The sequence below is a fragment of the Panthera pardus genome, unplaced genomic scaffold, assembly GCF_024362965.1.
Source record: "Panthera pardus isolate Hobbes unplaced genomic scaffold, ASM2436296v1 HiC_scaffold_4, whole genome shotgun sequence".
Taxonomy (NCBI): domain Eukaryota; kingdom Metazoa; phylum Chordata; class Mammalia; order Carnivora; family Felidae; genus Panthera; species Panthera pardus.
The window spans coordinates 8,724,933-8,745,905 of record NW_026526969.1 but is presented as its reverse complement, the minus strand read 5'-3'; the positions used below and the strand labels follow the sequence as shown (position 1 = coordinate 8,745,905).

Genomic DNA, 20,973 nt, shown 5'->3' with positions numbered 1-20,973 from the left:
CCTACCCAGTCTGGAGCCGCCCAATCCGGGAGGGTGGGTCACGTGACCTGAGAGCGGTTTTCCGCCCCCCCCCCCCCGCCCCTGTGCCGATACCATCTCTTCCAGTCCCAGGGGGGATGTCCTGCTCCTTTTCAGAAAACGAAGCATTCTTTTTGGTCCGTTTTGCGTCGAAATAGTGTGGTGTGATATCTTTGTTGTGACGGGGTTAGTTCTTGCCCCTTAAGTGGTCTTTTGCCTTCTGGCCTCCCCCCACTAAGGAATTGGTCTCGCCCAGCCGGGCCCTGGGCGCGGCGGCGACGGCCGCGTCACTGGCGGGCGGGATCCCTCCGCTCTGGGGAGAGCAGCGCTGGACGGTTGAGTTGGGGTGACTGAGGAAATCCATCCGCGTCGCCGCCGCTGCCGCCTCCGCCGCGGAGGAAGACAGGACCTCCCGCGCTGCTCTAGCGACCCTTCGCAGAGTCCCACCGCCACAGGTACCTCCGCTGGCAAAAGGAGTCCTTCTCTCCCCCAGCCCCAAATTCCCATGGGGGAACCTCTCTTCCTTCTGTCTCCTGGTCTGGCCTCTCGGGAGCGGACGTAGCACCCTAGACCTCCCCTCCCTTCCTCTGGCTCCGTCGCTCCCAAACCCGGAAGGGGAACTGGGGTGGGGGGGACCCTTGTTCCCAGAAATGCACGCGCTCCTTGCACCGTCCGAGGCGTTTTGCCTGACCCCAGACCCTGTCGCAGCCCCTCCTGCCTCTTGCTCCCTGAGAAGTTTGGGGGCCAAATTCCGGGCTTTCTGTAGGCCCCGTCCCGCCCCCTTTCCCCCCCATCACCGCCCTCTCGTTTGCCCCTGGGTAGCACCCCTCGTGTCCTCTTTGCACCTCTGGCGGTATTCGCCTTGCAAAACTCCAGAATCTTCAGAGAGGCAGGCAAGGCCGCGAGGCCACCCTTCCCTTCGCCTCCACCCTACCCTCAGATCCCTTGGGTTCTGTCGGTGTTTTCTGGCCATATTACCCTAGACCGGAGACCTCGGCACCCTGCTCCCTCTACTAGCCCTAACCTCAAGCCCAGCTCCTGGGCGCCCTCACCCCACGCCTAGCTTTCTTTTGGGCAAAATGGAGGTCGTGGGGGCCGAAGGGCCAGGCCCACTGCGCTTGGCAGCGCGGCACCGGCCCGCGCCTTCCAGCTGCCAGATCCGGGACCCTCCCATGTCCCCTCCCCTTCGCCCCGCCAGACCCGCGGAGGCGGTGGCACCCCTGTTTCTCCTTGGGGCCCCGGCTACTGTATGCCCAGAATCCGGGGGCAGCCTAGGGGGCTCCGGCGAGTGATGGGGACTGAGGGCTGGGAGCGTCGCCCCCGCCCCCAGCGGCTTCTTCCTGGCCTGCTTCCTTCTGCCCCCAGCTTCTGGCATTGCCGCCCGGCCTGGGCTGCTGGCGGCTAGAAGGAAGAGGCTTTGTCCTGAGCTGGGGCGGTGGAGTGGGAGACTCTGCCCCCCCCCCCCCCCCGCTTTTTTGGAAGGGCATCCCCCGGCGCGAGCGTAAAACGCTGAACTGACAGAGGGGAAATGTCAGGGGGAAAGAGGAACGCCCAGGGCCTGGGGGAAGTGGGAGCTGGGTGGGGGACGCCTGGGTCGGCAGAGAGCAGTGTGCATGGCCTGATCACACAGGTGTCCAAAGAGTGGGGCAGGACTCCGGGGCCCTGGAGCGGAGCCAGCCTGGCCCCTGGGGCCCCGGCGCGGAGCCCAGGGACTGGGCTTCTGGGGTGCCGAGGGCGCGAGGCCGGGCCGCTTGGGGCCGCCAGCTCTCCCGCCCGCCCGCGCCTGGGAGAGAGCAGCTCCGCGCCTCGGGGCCGGGGACCTCTCCTCGGAGCACTAATTACTCGAGAACGGCTCCCACGGGCTTACTGCGGGCGCGCCGGGGCGGGCGGCCTCGGCGCTGGAGGGAGCAGCGACTAGGGGCTGCCTTCCCCTCCACCTTCGCCTCCGCCCGCCGGGGGCGGCTAATGGGGCGCAGCCGGCCCGGGGATTATCCGGGGTGAGCCGTCCCGAACCTATTAGCGCCAATCGGCTTTCCCAAATCCTGTAAACAGCCACCCTGGCCGGTTCTGGGTCGGGGCGGGAGGCTGGGTCGGGCGGGGGCGATGGGGCCGGGGGTGGGGTCACCCACCCTACAGGTCTCTGCCGTGGATGCGGTTGCCTTGGCAACAGGGCTAGGGTGGGGGCACTTCACCAATGAGGTGCTCTCAGTCCGGGTGACGGTTGCCTAGGCAACCCCACGAACAGCCCAGCTTCCCCCTCTGGTCTCCCCCACCCCAGTCGAAGCTGGGGTATGTGTGGAGGGTGTGCGGCGTGTGGGGGTGAATTTAAAGAGGCACTGCCCCTTTTAAAATTAGGTGCTAGGAGGGCGGTGTCTGTGCGGCCCGGGAGGACGCCAGGTTTGTTTTCTAAGGGACTCTCCCCGCCCCCCCTCCTCCTTCCCCCCCCCCCCTTCAGTTCCTGCCGCGGGTGTCCCGCCCGAGCTGCTGTCCGAGGGAGGGGTTTCCCCTGCGCTTCCTCTTGCACTTCCCGCTCCGTTTCCGGGGGGGCGGAAGATTGGGGAAGTCAGCTCTTCCTGGGCAACATCCCTTCTGTGCCAGAGACCCCAATTCAGCCTGGGGGACCGCGGCCGCCGTTGCTGTCCCTCCCCCCTCCGACCGGCGCTTACCCCTTCCGGGCCGGGCTTCAACCCCGCCTTTTTCCCCCCTTCTTCTCCGGCGGCCTTGGGCCTGACGTCAGCCCTGCATCCCCCAGGCCTCGGGCCAGCGGCGAGGAGCTGTCTCCCCCAGCCCCCGTCCCGCGGCCCCCAGCCGCCCCCAACCCCGCCCCACGGGCCCGGCGCCATGAGTGAGCTGGAGCAACTGAGACAGGAGGCTGAGCAGCTCCGGAACCAGATCCGGGTGAGGGCCTGGCCGCTGGGCTGGGGAGGCTGAGCAGGCAGGGCCAGGTGGCCTGCACGTACTGGGTGGGGGGAGGGATTTGTGTGTGTGTGGCTATCCTAGTAGCTCGCTGTCTTCTCTCCACTCCCCTGTCACCTCTTTCCCTGTCTCCTCCTCGCCTCTCCTGTCTCTCTGATGGTTCTGCCATCCATCTCTTACAGGATGCCCGAAAAGCATGTGGGGATTCAACACTGACCCAGGTGAGATGAATGCAGGGCCGGACTTGGGGTTTAGGGAAGGAGCAAGTGTTAGAGGCATACTGCTTGGTGGGCCACACCACCTCGAACCTCCCTGAGCCCATTCTGCTTCTACCTCCAGATCACAGCTGGGCTGGACCCAGTGGGGAGAATTCAGATGAGGACACGGAGGACCCTCCGCGGGCACCTGGCAAAAATCTATGCCATGCACTGGGGGACAGATTCAAGGTGTGGTGTGCAAGTGGTTGGGGCTGTGTGCCGAGCTTTTGTGTTGCCCTTGGCTGAACATAGCAGGCAGAGTGGGGTGAGGGTTGCAACCTTGCTGATCTGGTGGGATGAACAGGATCCCCATGTTGTGGACATATTTGGGGAGGCCATGGCTCCCAGACAGTCCCAGGGGGTGGGAAATAGGACCGAATGAACAGGGACTTCTGGGCTGCTGCTGGGAGTAGTCTCAGAGGGCCTCCCACCAGATGGGTGAAGGGGGAAAGGTGTCCTGCCTCCGGGGGGGAGCTTCCTACCCTGACTCCTCTGCCTCTTCCCTGCCACTTTTTAAAAGGCTGCTGGTCAGCGCCTCCCAGGACGGGAAGCTCATCATCTGGGACAGCTATACCACCAACAAGGTAGAGGTGGTGCCTGAGGCTGGATGGGGCTGGGCTGCAGGCCCTGGCTGGCTCTGACCTTGGGCACTGCTCCTCCTCTCTAGGTCCATGCCATCCCTCTGCGCTCCTCCTGGGTCATGACCTGTGCCTACGCGCCCTCAGGGAACTTTGTGGCCTGTGGGGGGTTGGACAACATCTGCTCCATCTACAGCCTCAAGACCCGTGAGGGCAATGTCAGGGTCAGCCGGGAGCTGCCTGGCCACACTGGTGAGAGGGACCTGGCAGGGTTTGGGTGCTGTTGCGGGGGGAGGGGCTGTGCTGCCCTCCCTGAGAGACCCGGCTGACCAGCCCCTTTCCCCAGGGTACCTGTCATGCTGCCGCTTCCTGGATGACAACCAAATCATCACCAGCTCTGGGGACACGACCTGGTGAGGCCCTGCCAGGGCTACGTAGTCAGGGCTCACCAGTACTTCCTCCCCGGGGGGGCCCCTGCCTTGGTGCTTAGCATGTAGTACACGCCCTGAGAGGGTGAGGGGCTTCTGAACACTCTGCCTCCCTTTCCTGTGACCCAGTGGCTCCCCCCAACCCCCCCCCCCCCCACCATGCCCCTTCCTTGGAGGAGGCTCTGTCAGGGCTGGGCTCACTTGGAGGGGAAGGGGGGCAGGGACCTCTCTCTGACCCCTTCCTTCTTCCTGTCATCTCTCCAGTGCCCTTTGGGACATTGAGACAGGACAGCAGACGGTGGGTTTTGCCGGACACAGTGGAGATGTGATGTCCCTGTCGCTGGCCCCTGATGGCCGCACCTTTGTGTCAGGTGCCTGTGACGCCTCCATCAAGCTGTGGGACGTTCGGGATTCTATGTGCCGACAGACCTTCATTGGCCACGAATCAGACATCAATGCCGTGGCTGTAAGTTCTGGACAGAGCTGGGCCGGCCTGTCTCTGCCAAGCTCCTGGCCTTTCTGTGCCCTCATCCCACTCTGGTCCCATGTCCTGCAGTTCTTCCCCAATGGCTATGCCTTCACCACGGGCTCTGATGATGCCACGTGCCGCCTCTTTGATCTGCGGGCCGACCAGGAGCTCCTCATGTACTCCCACGACAACATCATCTGCGGCATCACCTCTGTTGCCTTCTCCCGCAGCGGCCGGCTGCTGCTCGCTGGCTACGACGACTTCAACTGCAACATCTGGGACGCCATGAAGGGTGATCGTGCAGGTGCGCTGGGGATGGGCGGGGGCGGGGGCCGGGGCCGCCAGCCGGTGGGAGTTCTGATGTTCTTTCCACACAGGTGTCCTTGCTGGCCACGACAACCGCGTGAGCTGCCTTGGGGTCACTGATGATGGCATGGCTGTGGCCACAGGCTCCTGGGACTCCTTCCTCAAGATCTGGAACTAACAGCTGCCACCCCACTGAGCCCAGGCCAGGAGGGGCCCTGCCCGTGCCCACACTACAGACCGGGAGCTTTGGGGCTGGGTGCACACCAAGCCCCCCTCCCCGGGCCACCGGGCCTTGGGTCCCTGCTCCCCTACCCAGGTTTGGTTCCTCCCGGGGGCCCCCACTGTGGAGATGAAGATGGGATAGAATGGGGGGAGAGGAGGGGCAGAAAGCCCTCATCCTTTTGCTGCCCTGGGGTTGGGGCCTCATCCCTCTGGAGGGCCAGAGGCAGGAGGTAGAAACTCCAGGGGCTGGCTTTTTTAAAACTGGTTTTATTTTAATTTTTATTATATTTTCAGTTTTTCCATAAAGGAACCAATTCCAACTCTGTACCTGGTCTCTACCCTTGTGTCTTTCTCAGTGCAGATCTCTGTCCCCAGGGCAGACAAGGGCGGGCGGGGGGGGGGGGGGGGGGGGCAGGGGTTTGGGCCCTTGTAAGCAAGGGCCAGAGAGAAACTCCCACTCCTTCTCCAGCCCAAGCGGAAGTCAAGCAGGAGGACCTGCCCAGCAAGGCCACGGGTGCTCACTCACACACACACACACACACACACACAGCCCCCAGACTCTGGCTGGCTGACCACAGCTGCCCTGGCCCACAGCTCAGTTCCTAGCTCAGAGCTGTCTTTCCGATCACAATGCCCCTTTCCCCAAGACAAGACACAGAATCAAGAGGGGAGAACACACACCAAGTTTTATTGGGGAAAGGGGAATATTTACAGGGGCAGGTAGAAGAGAGGGGAGTCACACAGGGTGAGGGTGGGGGGAGATTGTGGGTCCAAGGCAGACAAGGGGATACAGAACAGCCCCTGCACCCACCCCAACCCAGGAGGGTGGGAGAGCAGCTGGGGCCCAGGAAGACGGGTGGGAAAGGACAGCAATGGGGGTGGAGTCCCTGGGCTGGGGGGCTCAGGGGCTTGTAAACATTGACCACTCTCAGAAGGGGATGGGGGTGGGAGAGGGCCCCCCCTACACTTCCTCACAGGGTTAAGGCCTCTCCAGGCTCAAGGGCCCCCTAAGTTCAAAGTCTCTTTAGCTGGGGGGAAGGGGAAGGAAGAAACAGGGAAGAGTGTCACCCCCCTCCCCTGCATTGGCTGCGGCAGGGGTGGGGGCGGTTACATTCAGTCACAACAGTACTCCCCCGACACCTCTAATGCCGCCAAATACTGGCGTGAGGAAAGGGGGAGCTGGGGGGCCAGCAGCAGCAAGACATTTCCCCCTGGCCCATCACCCCCTTATTGCTTTAGAGAGAATATTGTCTTTTCACGGACGCTAACACTGTTGAAACCAGGGAGAAGCAGGTGGAGGGTGCCCCTCCACCCCCGAGGCCAGCTTTATCCCCCAACACTGACCCAGTTGCCACTTTGGTGCAAAACAAAACAAAACAAAACAAAAAAAGAAAAAAAATGTGGTCTAAGAATGGATGGGGAAAGAAAATGGGCCACTCCCCATTTCCCCAGGGCAGGAAGGACAAATACATTCATGGAGGGGAGGCAGTGGCAGATTCCTGCCCTAATACTGCACTCTGAGCAATGAGGTCAATGGGAGAAGTTAGATGAGAAACCCAAAAGATACAACAAACTGTTAAAAAAAAAAAAAAAAAAGAAAAGAAAAGAAAAACACACACAAATGGAGACAAACCCAGGCAGGTGATTGGGAATGAGAAGTTGGTGAGCAACAGAAGGGTGGCCTTCCCCTGACCCAGGAGAGACGACACTTCTATTCTTGACCCCCACACCTTACCCAACATTAAAAACGCATCAGGGGAGCAGGGAGGGGGAGAGGCCACCGGCTCCTCTCCCATTTGGTCAATGGGGGGGGGGGGGGGGTTCAGAGCAGGGCTGGGTGGTCCACTTCCCACACAGCTGGCTGCAGGCGGGGGGAGCTCCATTCTGACAGCCCCCACACTGCAACCCGAAGCCCCATGCTGCCCACTCCCTTGGCCTCCTAGGCCCTCCTCTTGCCCCTTTCACAGGAGAAAACAGTCAGTAAGTGGTGCCTCTCTCTCCAGCTCCCGGAGGAACTGCTCTACTCCCACCTCGCACGGGGTTGAGGCAGAAGGCGCAGCAGGGGCTTGTGGCCCAAAGAATACATTCATGTGGCAAGGCAGGGAGCTGAGGCTTTCAGCTTCACACCCAGGCCGTCCCCCCAAATGGCAGCAGTGGGGGAAGCCCCTCACCAGGGCCAGAGTGGAAGTCCCGTCACCCTGACGGCCAGAAGAGATTGGCACCGGCTGGCCCTCTCCCCCTCCCCACCGTCAGCCAGCACAGGATGGCAGCCTAGAGAGCTGAGGCGGCCCGGCCCATTTGTGCAACTTTCCCCTAAAGCAGCAAAGCCAAGGGGCTACTTTGGCCCCCACCACGGACACCTCTGCCACGGTCACAGCAACAAAGGGAGCCGTTCACAGCGGGTCCGGCCGGCGGGGCTGAGGGGGCCTCGCTGTGCAAACTGCTGGCACCCCAGCTTCCAGTTACCCCAATGGCCCACCTTGCGGGGCAGGGAGGGTAAGTGCAGCCTTGGGGGCCAGGCAGGACAGGTCCATGGGGCCTGTGTCCCCACTGCCCCAAAATAACAGTGTGTTTTTTTCCTTAAATCTCCTAACCTTTTTTTTTCCATTTTCTTTTTTCTTAAAAAACAAAAACAAAAAACAAAACACACACACACACACACACACACACACACAAAAAAAAAACCCCAAAAGACCTCTGTGGACCTTCCATTGTCACCCTCACTGTCCCTACAGGGGGAAGGGGTGCTTAGAGTCTAGTTTTTAACAATTTTTGTCTCTCCTAACAGTTTTCTTCAATGCGGTTTAAAATGCTTTTTAAAAAAAGAAAAAACAAAACAAAAAAAAAAAACCCAAAAAACAAAAAAACCAAAAACCCTTCCCCCCCAATCTGTAAAGTGCCTCGTGGTGGGTGAGTTAAGGTGCATCGTGTGGTTTGTAACAAGTGCTGGGGACCCTGCCCCTGCTTCCTCCTATGCTCCCGTGGGGAGCCTGCAGGCTGGGGACCCAAGGGTCCAAGCCGCTGCTGCTGCCCCTGGCCTACAGCCCAGGGGCTGGTGGGACGGGCTGGTCAGTAGTCATCCACGCTCTCGATCTCACCAGAAGGTCCGTGCAGGGAGTACCCTGAAGCCGGGGAGAAGCTGGGTTTGAGCTCTCCCCAGGCCCCCGCCCCGTACGAGTAAGAAGCCTCCTTCATGGCCGCACCCCCAAACTTACCCAAGATGCTGGGATCCGAGTGCAGCATCAGAGCCCGCCGCTTGGCCTTGCTGCCCTCCCCAGGGCCGAGTTTGGTGCTGTGGTTGGTCTGAAAGGCTGTCTGCAGGGAGCCGCCGCTCAGCCAAGCCTCCTGCGGGGCGCAGAAGGAAGCTGGGTCAGCGCGGTGTGGGGCGATCTCATCCCACCTCATCCCACCTGCCGGGGGAGCCAACGGAGCCTCACCTGCTGCCGCTGCTGGCTGGCTTTCTGTTTGGCCCTCCGCTCCAGGAACTGTTTGGCAAATTCTTTGGCTTCCAGCGTGTCCCCCAAGCAGGACCGGATATAATCGTGGACATCGTAGGGGGATTCGACCTCCTTGAGGATCGCTACAGCCATGGGCACTAAGGGGCAGGAGAGGCGGGCTGTCAGGGCCCACCCGATGCAGGTCGGGAAGCCCCGGGCCAGCCCGGCACCCTCAGGGGCTGCTGCCCATACCGTCCAGGCTGCCTGTGGTGCTCAATGTGTGCAGCATCTGCTCACACCACTGGGTGAAGCCGTCCTGGGGCCTGGGGATGCCCTGGAGCAGCTTCAGCAGCTTCTCTTCCTCCTCTGTCTTTTTGCGCACAGGCCGGCCTGACAGGTGGCTGTACGAGTCACTGAGTAGGACGGGGACGAACCGGAGGCATGAAATCTGCTGAGGCGGGTCAGGGCCTCCCCCTCCGCCCCGCCACGCAGACAGACCCCGGCACCCACCTGAGAGAGGGGCTGCTCCGGCTGTTCTTCAGGCCCAGGCTGCGGGCCAGGCTCCCGCTGCTCTTGAGGGTGTCCTCCCAGAGCCCCAGGCCACCGCTGCTGCTGCCCCCGCTCTTGTCGGGCCCGCCCCACAGTGGCCCAGCCTCAGACACCCACTGGTTCAGAGGAGCAGCGCCCAGGCCCCCGAGCTGCTACAGATGGCAGAAGTCAGGGTGACCCAAACACAGACACACGCACTCCAAACAGCTAGGTGGGGAGGGGGGCTCGTTTAGGTGGCAGAGCGCAAGGTGAGGGCCGCCCAGAAGCGAGCGCCTTCAGAGTCAGGTCTGTACCTTGGGCTCAACCATCCCTCCCCCCGCTCCCCCCACCCCCGGTCACCCTGGGAACTGTAACTGGAAGGGGTTCCTGAGGGCTCAAGACCGGCCGATCGATCGGTGGGGGAAGGGCTGGCCCGCCTGCTCACCACACGGTGGTTGGGGGCCTGGGCCCGCGACGGCTCCCGAGGCGGGGGCTGCTTATGCAGCTGCCGCTCGCCCTCCAGCTGCAGCTCCAGCAGCGTCTTCATGGACAGCCCCTGCTTGGCCAGGCCGGCCCACAACGGTGGCGGGGAGCTGGGTGCGGGGGACGCCGGGACGGCGGCCGCTGCCTGCTGCTGCTGCAGCAGCTTCAGCAGGAGCTCCTGCTGCCGCACCTGGAGCGGGGAGACGCGAGGAGACGGGGTGAGACACGGGAAGACGCGGGGAGAGCGCGTGGCCGGCCGCGGGCCCCAGCCCGGCGGGGGAGACCCAGCTGGGCACCCACCTGCTTGCGCCGGAACAGCTCCTCTTCTTCCTGCCGCCGCTTCTGCTCCTCCTGCTGCTGCTGCTGCTGCCGGCGCTTCTCCTCCCGCCGCTTGCGCTCCTCCTCCTCCCGCTTCGCCCTGAGCTCCACTTCTCTGCGCTCTTGGAACTGGCACAGGAAGCCAGCTCAGACGGCAGAGTGGGGGCACCCAGCCTTCCCCTGCGTCGGTCTGGCCCCTGCCACCCCAGGACCCCAGCCCCCTGAAGCCCACTCACTTTGTGTTGCAGCTGGAGTTGTTCTAGAATTGGACCCTGAGTCGAAGAGTTAATTGGTATGTCCCAAAGACTGGCCTCACCGCCTGCAGGAAGCAAAGCAGCTGCAGGAAGAAGCTCAGGGTGCCGCCGGGCTAGAGCGCAAGAGGGTGGGAGCAGACACAGAGCCCCTGGCCCGCCCCCCCGGGACTGGGGCACTGGGGTTCAGAAAGTGGGGGCAGGGGACAGGCTGGCCACACACCTGACTGTGATGAGGCTGAGGTATGTATGTCCCAGAGGGGGCCCGAATCCGGCACCGACAAGGACCGGTTCATGGTCGGGAGCAGGTTCTGGTCCCCGCCTCTGAGGAGCAGAGCGAGGATTCTCAGGACGGGAGTCCCTCTCGGCTCTGCCCACCTCCCCCCCTGCACAGACTGGCCCCGGACCTGGGCGGTTTGAGAGCTTGGAGCTGCTGTAGGAACGCAGTGAGCTGCTGCTGGGGCGGCGTCAGGTCCCCCAGAGCGGCCTTTTCCCGGAGCGCGCACTGCGGGAGCTGCCGGCTGCAGACACGGAGACTGGTGTCGAGCGGGGAGAGGCCACACAGCCGGCGCCCGGCCTGACCCACAAGGCCTTCAAGGCCCCCGTACCTGCCGACCAGCTGCAGAAACTGCTGGTGCTGCAGCTGCTGGTACAAGGCCGCGGCCGCCAGCTCTTGCTGCTTCTTCAGCCGCTCCTGGTCCATGTTGCCCTGAGTGGGTGCCAGAGCGCTTCTGTGCCTCTGACCTGGTCTCGCTCCGCACCACCCGCCGCCATCCGTCCGGCTCCCGCTTCCCCGCCCTGCTCCTCTCCAGGTGGACGTGCTCACCAGCAGTGGGGGTGGTGAGGGTCCCGGGGCAAAGGGCACGCGACCCCACATCTTGATCACCTCACCCAGTGGCTGGAAGCCCTCATCACAGCCCCGCTTCACAAGCAGTGCCATGGAAAAATAGCCCGCCTGGAACCACTCCGCCATCTCCTGTGTTGTAAAGGGGCCTGGACCAAGGGAAAGGGGACTTCGGTCAGAAAGCTACGCCAGAGAAGCCCTGAACGAGAATGAGGTCGTCCTCCTGCCCACCCACCCCCGCCCCCTGAGCTCCCACTGCATGGCTCCCACTCCCCACGAGCACCTTGGATCTCCCCCTGTGGGTCCTTGTAGAACCACTTCCGGGCCGCACCGTGGCTGAGAGGGAGGGCAGTGGCAGCTGCTGAGTGGCGCAGACCCTGGGCCTGCATGGCAGCCGTGAACTGCTCTTCCTCCAGGGAGCTGTCCTGCAGGGAGGCCACCAGCTTCTCTGCCTCCTGGGAGACCAGGGAGAGAGGGAAGGCTCAACGGCCCAAGAAGGCAACACCAAGACGAGGCCGAGGCTGAGGTCAGGGTGGAACCGGGAGGTCAGATCACAAGGCAGACAGACGGGGAAAGTAGGAACTGGGGGGCGACAGATGGAACAACGGCCCCCTGTCCTCTATAGGGGAGGATCCCTAGAACCTTCTTAGGCTTCTCCCACACCTGCTGCAGGTGCTTCAGGCCTTCATCATCCTCCAGATCTCCGGGTGGACCAGGGGGTGAGCCCACCCCGGGACTCAGCTGCATCCCCCTCATATCGTCTAGGAGTGAAGACAGGAAGTGCAACAGAAGATCCCGAGACAGGAAGGAAACACCCCCCCCCCCCCCCAACCACCCTCATTCCAGAGGAGAGGGCTGTGATTCTAGCTCTCTCCCCGCCCCCTCCAAGGAAGGGGAGCGTCCCCCGCCCCCATCAACCCTAGGCTACCTTCAGTCGCCGGCAGGTCTTTCTCTGTAGCATCGTCGCCTTCCCCGTTAGTTCCCCAGAGCGGTCCCAAGGTGGGCAGTGGGGGTGGGGAGCTGGAGTTTTCCTCCTGGGGAGGCAGTGGGGTCAGCTCCTTCCCTCCTGAAAGAGAAGGACAATTACCAGAATTCAAAACCAACCAGCTGGAAGGCCTTAAAGATGACTTGGCATAAACCCTCCATCTGTGGCCAGAATCTAGGCCTCTGGACACCGAATCCTCCCACCTAGCTTTGGTCGACCCCGCTAACATCCAACCAATCAGCACCACAAACCCCACTTTGCGACACCAGACACGTCGGGAGCGTGTCCGGGTCACCGCCTAGGGCTGTACACGCAACACCACTCTTGGCACCACGTTCCTTAAGTCCTCCAAGGAATTTTCACAGGTCATCTTGATTACATCGGGGTCTCGCCTGGCACCCTGCCTTTCAGACAGCCCCGTTGCGTTCCTCCCGCCCGACGACACCCGCTGTTCTCACAGGCCACCTTCTCCTGAAGGCGGGTGGACAGCTGGTGCCTAGCCTGGTGAGGGCCTTCTGCCTGCCCGCCTCCTCTCCTCCCCACCCCACCCTGCTCCTTGGGCTCACCCGCCTCAGGGCCCGCCTCATCTAGCGCTTCAGAAGGTTCTTCCTCCTCTTCCTCCAGGCCCTGGAAGTCGAGCTCCTGCTCCTCAGGAATAGGCTCCTTGGGGCCCTTCTGCACGGGGTTACGGAACCCGGTGGGGACGAGGGGCAGAGGATGAGTGGGAGAGGCCCCTGCTGGGGTAGGTCCCGCCACCCGCCAGCACAGACCTTCCCCTCGCCCCCTCACGAATACCTTGAGAGGCAGAAAGGCCCCAGAGGCATCAAAGGTGCCCATCTCCTCATCCTCATCGTCCAGGCACCATTCGGGGAGCCCATCCTTGTCCTCCTCAAAGCCGTCAGGCCCTCGGCACCTCCGCAGGTGAGCGCTGCCTCCCCCACCCCGCCCCTCCTCTTCACCACACCCTCCTCGATCCCCTCGAATATCAAATTCAAACTTGCGACGCCGGTCCCCATGTTCCCGCCAGCCAGCAGAGCGGGGACCGCTATCTGCGCAGAAAAAGTCAAGAGAAGGAGAATCAGTATCCTGGGCAAGCTGGCTTTCGCTCTTCTGCTGCCCACTGGGAACCCCCCGCCCCCGCGCCCCCACCGGGAACCGGCATCTCCAAGTCTGCCCTCCCACCCGCTCCACTGCAGGAAACTTTCTGTTCCCTCCACCCGGCTGCGGGAACACACCCTCAGGAAGCTCTTGCCACCAATGCCCCCCACAGCACCCATCCGGCCCCAACCTCACCAGGGCTGGCTGAGCGCCAGCGGTCGCCATCTCGCCGGGGTCCTGCCCCAAGTCTCCAACTGCCTTCCTCCTCTTCCTCTTGCTCCTCTCGGAGAGAACGCCAGTTCTCGCTATCTGAGCGGGCATGTTCCTTCCTCGGGCCAGCCCCTCCCTCCTCAAACCCGGATCGCGCTTGGAGACGGGAACACACAGTCAGTGGAAGGGCAGCCACGGTTCCTGGAAGACTCTTACTACACACCTCGTGATAAAGGAGGAGCCCAGCTCTGGGCCCTCCTGCTCCCACCACCTCCCTCGGGAAACACCTTCCCCTCATGTGGTCACCCATTTCAGTCCTCCCCCCACCTCTCAGGGACCCTCAGGACCCGGCCATCGCCCTTGTCACTCTCCATACCTCCATCCCTCCTGGCTGACTTCTCAAACCTTCTCTCGCCTCTGCGGAAGGAAAAGGTGTTGGTCAAACCAGGACAGCTTCCCCTCCCCAACCTGCAGCATCTCTGCACAATTTGTCCCTTCTGCCCTGAGAAGGGTGGGGAGAGGGAGGGCTGGGGGGGGGGGCAGTTAGGGAAAAGTCAGTCTTGGGAGGGAGCCCAAGGGGACACATTAGAACAGGAGGTCACAGGACAAATGGGAAGAGAGGAAGGCAGCAGGGAGCTGGGAGGCAAAGAGGAAGACTTGTGACCAAGGCTTATTCAGCAAATCCCCTGCTGCTCTCTAATGCCAAAGGCGCGGAACCCCTCCACACGACACCAGAACCCGCCACAGGGCTTCTCTGCTCTGCCATGATGCTGCTAGCACCTGTCATCCCAACTCTGGCTACGCTGGATCTCCCGGGGGTTTCGGCCAAAGGCCCCTTCGCCTTCTTCGATGCTTCTTTGGTAAAAGCAACTGTCACCACGGCCTCGGCCTGGAGAAAGGAGGAGATGCACGTGGGAAGCCTGCCCGATCGTCTCTCTGCACCCTCAAAACCATGGGCCCCACCTCGGCCCGCCCCTGGACACGTGGTCACCCCCTCTACCTCGGCTCCGAGTGCTGCCCCTGCCGCGGGAGGCGCCACCTAGGGGGGGGCCGGCCCCCTTCCCCATCAGCCTCAGCACAGCCACACTGTTCACTGACAGGGAGAAGTTTCTCTGAGGAGGGAGCCAGGGGTGGGAGTGAGGACCCAGGCACCCGCCGCCCCCCCCCACCCCGCCCAGAACCACAACCTCCACCACCTGTCTTTCCAGCTTTGGCCCCTCTCTGCAAGATGAAGACCCAGCACCCTGCCCTGCAAGGCTCCGGCCCAGGCCCACCTGCTCCTCCTCAGTCAAAGGCTCCAGCGCCAGGGGCTGCAGTGGCTCCTCCTGCAGCACCGCAGCAAACTCCTTGTCCTGCAGCTCATCGGGTACCTGTCAACCGGGGCAGAGCGGAGGTCCCACGTGCTCCTGGACCCCCTCCACTGGCTGAGACCAAATGGGCAACAGGGCCACACACCCCACGCTCTCGCCTAGCCCCACCTTGTTCTCCTTGACGTAGAGAGCCAGCATCTCTTCTCGCCCGTAGCGATAGTCAGCCAGCTTGTATTTGGGCATGGCAGGGGACGGGGGTGGAGAGGCCACACTGCCACCGCTGGAAAGGGCCCTCAGCCTAGAAAAGGGACACAGGAAAGGAGAGAAACAGGAATCCGGGCAGCCCTCTTCTTCCTGGTTTCTCTGAGCCATCCAAAGCATGTGTGACTCACCACTCAGGCCCAAAATTGAGGGTCTCTGCTGCCATTGTGGAGCCAGGTGTATCCTCAAGGTCCGAGGGGCTGAAGGGACAAGGGGGGGGGGGGACCTGGCGTTCACTCTCCAAACACCTGTGGAGACACGGGGACACTAGGCCTCGGAGACAACACATTAGAAAACCACAAGAAGAGAAAAAATGGAATCCCGCCTAATGAACTCTGAAAGGACTCACCTAAGCCAGCCACGTGCCACTCACACCATGAGTTAAGTGAACTGTCGCGACGGGGGAAGACCTGGGGGAAGGAAGGAAACAGGGCAGCTGGAGCCCTTTCCAGCTTCAACAAAGGGTACCTCCCTCTACCCCAGACTTACTTGGCAGCCTTGCCCCAGGAAGCAGGTAGGGCCAGGCCGGGGCTCTCTTCAGGCAGGGGCCTGTGCTGGAATGAACCAAGGTCTCCAAGCTACAGGACGCTGACCTGACTACAGTGGTGTCCAGGGAGGGAGCTTCACATCAGGGAAAGATCCTTACGGAGAGGCAAGAAAATAAAACTGGGGTTAAACTAACGGGCCGGATGGGTCTCCCCACCTCTGGCCCTCCTCTGGCCCGCAACATGGGGAGATCCACAGCTGCGGGAGGCTTCTAGTTACCCGGCGCAGGGAGCCACGGACCCTGCCCTTTCTCATCTCTGTCCCCCCCGCTAGGCCTTAAGACCAGTTAATTGACCCAGCAGAGCTAACAGAGGCGCTGGCATTGTGGCAGAGCACGCCAGGTACCTCTCCAGGCCTAAGCGCCCCCGCAGGGTGGCGTGGTATTTGGGAAGGGGCTGGTTGAGGCATGGGGGACACTGAGAACAAAGGTAAAACACAAGCAAGCAAGGAAACCAACAAACAAAACATCAGAGCCACAAATACCCTAGAGACAAAAAAACATCAGTTATGGAAAGAATTACAAATGCAACCTAGGAGCAAAATTACCTCCCTCCTGGAAACTCTCAGGGCCGCCTATTTGGCGGCTAGAATCCAGGGATTCCATTTGGGGGGAAAGCCAGTGGAATGGGAGCGGCGGTGAGGAGCCCCTCCCCCAGGGCCAAAGACAGGGCAAACGGAAGGCCATAGGCAGGTGAGTCCAGCCAGTGCCCCCTTGGCCTGGTTTACCCAACAGGAATCCACACTTTTCCAGGGATCGGGAAGAGCCCCATCACAACTACTAAGAACCAAAAAGGGAACATTATGCTACAAACTAGGCAAAAGCCCCTCTCACCATAAAGTAAAAATGAGGTTGACAGAAGTAGTGGCAGTGGCAGTGACCTGTCCTCCTAAGGAACAGCAGGAGAGGCTCTCAGGGGGCAGCGCATCCCTGGCGGTTCTGAGCAAGGATGGGTGGGTGAGGTCTCAGGGAGCTGCACAAGGGCTTCCCTCACTGGCTGGGGAGGAGGCCGGACCAGAGTGCCTCCACGGTTTCCATCAAGTCCAAGACTCCACGATTCTGCGAAGAAAGGCGGAAGGGTTTCTTCCAGAGGGGTCAAGGGGCAGTAGCTCTCACAGCTGCAGACGGGAAGACAAAGCAGAACACCATGACAGAAGTGCGACCCGCTTCCAAAATCCTGGTGTCCTAGGAGGAAACCCAGCTTTGGAGGTTGTCTAGAACAGGGTGGACTTGTCCCTGGCATGACCATCTCTTCTGCAACAGCCCCAACTGGACATTCCTGGCGACAGAGCACACCACGGCACACGTGGCTCTCAGGAGACACATGGTGTTGAAAAGGGGCACCTGGGTGGCTTAGTCCATTAAGCGTCTGACTTCGGCTCCGGTCACGATCTCGTTGTTCATGGGTTCGAGCCTCTCACTGGGCTCTGTGCTGACAGCTCAGAGCCTGGAGCCTGCTTTGGACCCTGTGTCTCCCTCTCTCTCTCTCTGCCCCTCCTCCACTCATGCTCTGCCTCTCTCAAAAATAAATAAAAACATTTGAAAAGCTCTTCCTTTCACTGGATTCACGCAGGCCTCCCAGGACAACAGAGTAAGGTTCCTTCTTTCCATGCTACAGCCCTTACCTAATCTGCCCAATCAACCTTGAAGACACTATGCTAAATGAAACAGCCCAGTCACAAAAGAGCAAACACCACAGGATTCCTCGTTTGAGATTCCTTGAGCAGCCAAATTTAGAGACACATAGAACAATAGGGGCCAGGGCTGGGAAGTGTTTAATAGGTAAGAAGTTTCAGCCAAAATGGGACCAATGAAAGAGTTCTGAAGATGGGACAGTGGGGACAGTTGCACAACAACGTGAACGTACTTAACCTTGCAGAATCGTACACTCAAAAATGGTTAAATGGCCTGTTTTACCACCCCCCCACCCCGGCAGGAGAAAAAAAAAAAAAAGGTTTAGGGGGAAAAAAAGAGACATTTGGGAATACCTATTACATACCGAGGTCCTCCTCACTCCAAAGAAAACACCCCACATTCCTGCAAACAAACCTCAGGAGAGGCTGTTCTGAGCCTCTTGCGATTCTTTCCAGAAGAGCCCCATCCTCATGGAAGTCCGCTGTGAGACAACAGGGACAACTCACCCTCCCTCCCTTCCAGGGAGTGGCAAAGGCAGCTCTCCTCTTCCGGCCTTCACCTTTCTGTCCCGGTCACAGACTGGCAAACTGAGGAAAAGTGGTTCCCGGTGTGAGAAGCAGGGAAACTGCAGAAGCAAGGAAAGGCAGTCAGGGCAGAGGAAGCAGAGGAGCGGCTGGAGGAAAGTCACGTCTCCGGGCTGGCCTGGCCACAGGGGGACCTGGTCCAGCAGCCGGTGGCTGTCGGGTCGTCCTTCAGACCAAAGGAAGCACTGCAAAGCAGCACACGAGCTGCCAGTGGTTCCCACCTTCCGACCAGGCGTGCTTCTGTGTCCTCTGAGCCAGGGGTTCTCAACTGGGGGCGCCTGCACTCCAGGGCACATGTGGCGGTATCTGGACACGGTTTTGGTAGGCATGACTTGAAAGGCGCTACTGGCCTCCAACAAGGCGCATGACAGCCCCCCACAACAAGAAATTAGTGGGCCCAATGCGGTGACAGTGCCCGGGCTGAGGACGCCTCCTCCATATCACAAGCGCAGGTAAAGCCTGCTCTGTGTTTACAGGGAAGAACAGAAGACAGGACAAACCAAATTTATTCCAGTTCAGTCTCCCCTAAAAGCAGGGAAATCTTTTCCTAATTATACTGTCCCTTGAGAGAAATCTGAAACCCTGCCAGGAGGGAAATCCTTAAGAGATGAAAAAAATTGTGCAAAGTTTCTCTATCACAAACTCTCGAAGCCACCTGTTTGGATCCCTTTCCAGTGAAGGAAAGGGCCGGGACAGAGAGCAGACAGGACTGGGGGCAGCACCCTTTCCTGGCTTCTTGATCTAAGCGTCTCCTCCAGGCTCCTTCCCGCTTACCCGCCACCCCTACCTTCAGCACCTGCCTGCCTCATCTGCCTGCCCAGCTCCCTCCATCCCTCTGCCCCATCTTCTTTCTCAGGCCTTGGTACACCCTCTCCCTCCGACCTTTAGATTTATTGCTATTAAAAGGCTGCCCCCTGCTGGAGTTGAGGAAAAAAGATATACTGGTCCAGGGTGTTCACAACAGGCTTGCAGGAACAGGAGGGAAGCCTGTTCTCTGGGGTTCAGAACCCTGAGAAGAAAAAGATCCCAAGAATGGGCAGTCCTAGCACACGCTAAGTTAACGTTATTTCCTCATTCCATCAACCCTAAAATTAGCCCCATTCCAGAGCTATGTGCCTTGGCACAGAAAGGTACCACTATTAACAGAAGTGGAGTCCCAAATTCCCCAACATCTGAGCAACCAACAACCGCCCAGTCCCAAACCTGTTGGGAAGTGACTCTGCCCTTTCTCAGGATGCGAAGATCCTCCAGGCCCAGGAGGGTAACTGAGAAAGCTCAGAAAGGGGTGCAAGCCCATGTTTCCCCCACCTGGTGAGCGATCCCAGCTCTCTCCTCTCTGAGCCATCATGACAAATAACGCCCCTTGGCACGTTTACCAGTTAAGTTTTCAAAGCGCTTTCACACTTTACCTCATTTGATCCCTTCTACCCACTTGCCCAGTCTTGGGACCTAGCCAGGGAAAACAAGGAAGGAAGGATGCAGCTGGCCCCACAGGGGACCCCATGTCCCCAGACACTCTGTTCGAGACTGGAGAAGGGATGCACTAGCAGCAGAAGCACCCTGAGTACTTTGTGAGTTTCAGGCCGTTTTAAATTTCCTTTAGTTTTATAAATCTTTCACGTAGCAATCTCTTCTCCCTTGCTGTTTAAATTGAGACTACTCTTTCTACCCCTAACTCCAACCACAGACAACAACAAACTACAGTCCTTTAATTTCTCAAACGGCAACAATACTAATCTGTCCCCTGGCTTAAAAAGCCGGGCCAGAGGTCTAGGAACACAACTCACTTGACTGTAATCACCATATAGGTCTCCTAAGGCCCTGGGTCCCCAGACCAAGGCAGCAACACAAAATCCAGATCCGTCTCGATCCTTCCCAATTACACACCAGGCCAACAACTAGAAACTAAGACTGGAGCTGAGTGAGGGTGGGTGGGCTGAGACACACAGGAAACAGTACAGATGAAGGACCTAGAGAGCAAACTCCCACATCGTGAGTGGCAAAGGGGACTAGCCTGTCGGCGCCCATAGGGCTTCAGATGCAGAGGCGGGGTGGGGGGGGGGGTGGAGGGCTAAGGTGCAACTGCCAGCTCAGAGGAGCAGTGGAGAGATTGTGTGGAGGCTGATCTTTGGGCAAACAGCAATAAGGAGAGGGCAGTGAGACTGGGGCGGGTGGAGGAAAGAATGGGCCAACAACAATTGACTTAGCATCTCCCAGGGCCGGGGCCCTATGAAGGACCAGACCTGGGAGCTTACTGGGAATTCTAGTAACGGCTGGGTAAGAAATGCGAGATGAGGGTTGCTTTTAAGTTAACTTAGGAAGGAAGAAGAAGGAGGGGGGAAAAAAAAAAAGCCAAAGTGTGAGGGGCCGTGGCCGGGGAGCTGCTGCATCAGAGGCGCTGGGCTGGGAAGAGCCTGGCCTGGAGACAGGAGAGACTTAGGTGTTGAAAACGGTCAGGCAACAGGGAGCAAGGAGACCCCAATGACCAAGCACTAATGTCGCTCGTGGAAAGGAGATTTAGGTGAAGACCCAGTGGAGGTGCTTTGGTTAAGAGGAAAGGCTTCCACGTTGGCCAAAGTCACGGAACGCCTGGACTTTCAGAGCCGCTGGGCCCAGCTAATTACGATAAGAGCCCGGAGGCACGCCGGGGAAGTCTCCGGGGACCGCCGGGCATTAGGGTCGGGGGGCCCCGGGCGGGCCAGGCGGAGGATGCGGGTGGACGGGAGGGGGCCGGGCAGGGCCGCCGAGGGGCCCGAGGGCGACCGTTAGGAGCGCGGGGGTGGGAAGGAGGCGGGCCGCCCGGGAGGACGGCGTGCCCTTCAGGGAGGGGGCGCCAGGTGCGCGGGGCGAGGGCGGCCGCCCCCCGGGAGGGGCCCGGCCTCCCTCGGGGCCGTGCCGGGGAAGGGCCGGCGGGAGTGCGGACGCACCGGGCGGCTGCGGCGGCGGCGGCGGCCTGGGCAGAGGCGCGGGAGGGTCCGTGCCGGCGGCCCGCGCTCTCGCTCTGGCTCTCGCAGGCTCGGCGCGGCCGCCTCGGCGTCGGGGGCGGGCCTGCCCCGGGCCCGGCGGCGGGCCGGGGTCCGCGGAGCCGCCGAGCGCTTACCGCGGCGGGCGGGCGGCGCGAGGCTCCGGTCCCGGGGCGTTGGCGGCGCGCGGCGGGCCGGGGGGCGGCGGCGACGGCGGCAGCGGCGGCGGGGGAGGGGGCGCTGGCGCTCCCGCGGCGGCCGCTCCTCTCTGTTTGTGTTTGTAGCAAGATGGCTGCCCGCCTCGCACCACGTGACGCGGACGCTGGGC

The 20,973-nt window shown here is 61.0% G+C and overlaps 2 protein-coding genes across 5 annotated transcripts; one reads left to right on the top strand and one right to left on the bottom strand.

Annotated features, from left to right (window-relative positions):
• The first annotated feature begins 312 nt into the window (after positions 1–312).
• GNB2 (G protein subunit beta 2) lies at positions 313–5,521 on the top strand. The gene is made up of 10 exons (XM_053894147.1): positions 313–473; positions 2,771–2,916; positions 3,117–3,155; positions 3,274–3,380; positions 3,712–3,775; positions 3,859–4,021; positions 4,116–4,182; positions 4,462–4,663; positions 4,754–4,970; positions 5,044–5,521. The coding sequence occupies exons 2-10, from the start codon at positions 2,860–2,862 to the stop codon at positions 5,148–5,150; spliced, it is 1,023 nt and encodes a 340-aa protein (XP_053750122.1). The 5' UTR covers positions 313–473; positions 2,771–2,859; the 3' UTR covers positions 5,151–5,521.
• Positions 5,522–5,854: 333 nt separating this feature from the next.
• Positions 5,855–20,933, bottom strand: GIGYF1 (GRB10 interacting GYF protein 1). 4 transcript variants are annotated; one of them, XM_053894140.1, is made up of 29 exons: positions 20,783–20,933; positions 17,605–17,723; positions 16,298–16,522; positions 15,409–15,560; positions 15,269–15,329; positions 15,051–15,167; positions 14,827–14,956; positions 14,623–14,718; positions 14,349–14,460; positions 14,129–14,237; positions 13,725–13,765; positions 13,334–13,504; positions 12,836–13,089; positions 12,607–12,715; positions 11,984–12,121; positions 11,719–11,816; positions 11,339–11,510; positions 11,038–11,204; positions 10,820–10,920; positions 10,619–10,732; positions 10,435–10,535; positions 10,197–10,279; positions 9,943–10,089; positions 9,605–9,832; positions 9,142–9,332; positions 8,884–9,044; positions 8,632–8,789; positions 8,410–8,539; positions 5,855–8,316 (listed from the first exon to the last, which is right to left on the bottom strand). In XM_053894140.1, the coding sequence occupies exons 6-29, from the start codon at positions 15,083–15,085 to the stop codon at positions 8,264–8,266; spliced, it is 3,099 nt and encodes a 1,032-aa protein (XP_053750115.1). In that variant the 5' UTR covers positions 15,086–15,167; positions 15,269–15,329; positions 15,409–15,560; positions 16,298–16,522; positions 17,605–17,723; positions 20,783–20,933; the 3' UTR covers positions 5,855–8,263. The 4 variants fall into 4 exon arrangements, with proteins under 4 accessions (XP_053750115.1, XP_053750117.1, XP_053750116.1 ...); XM_053894142.1 differs by having other exon boundaries at positions 9,142–9,329; XM_053894141.1 differs by lacking the exon at positions 20,783–20,933 and adding an exon at positions 20,610–20,745.
• Positions 20,934–20,973: the final 40 nt, after the last annotated feature.

Bases quoted from the DNA above. Each gene is read 5' to 3' on its own strand.
- GNB2 (XM_053894147.1), top strand. From the start codon at position 2,860: ATGAGTGAGCTGGAGCAACTGAGACAGGAGGCTGAGCAGCTCCGGAAC. The intron at 3,776-3,858 runs GTAGAGGTGGTG...CCTCCTCTCTAG, and splicing joins ACAGCTATACCACCAACAAG to GTCCATGCCATCCCTCTGCG. The intron at 4,664-4,753 runs GTAAGTTCTGGA...CATGTCCTGCAG, and splicing joins CAGACATCAATGCCGTGGCT to TTCTTCCCCAATGGCTATGC.
- GIGYF1 (XM_053894140.1), bottom strand. From the start codon at position 15,085: ATGGCAGCAGAGACCCTCAATTTTGGGCCTGAGTG. The intron at 11,205-11,338 runs GTGCTCGTGGGG...CCCTTGGTCCAG, and splicing joins CCCACAGGGGGAGATCCAAG to GCCCCTTTACAACACAGGAG. The intron at 9,045-9,141 runs GTGGGTGCCGGG...CGTCCTACTCAG, and splicing joins CGGAGCAGCCCCTCTCTCAG to TGACTCGTACAGCCACCTGT.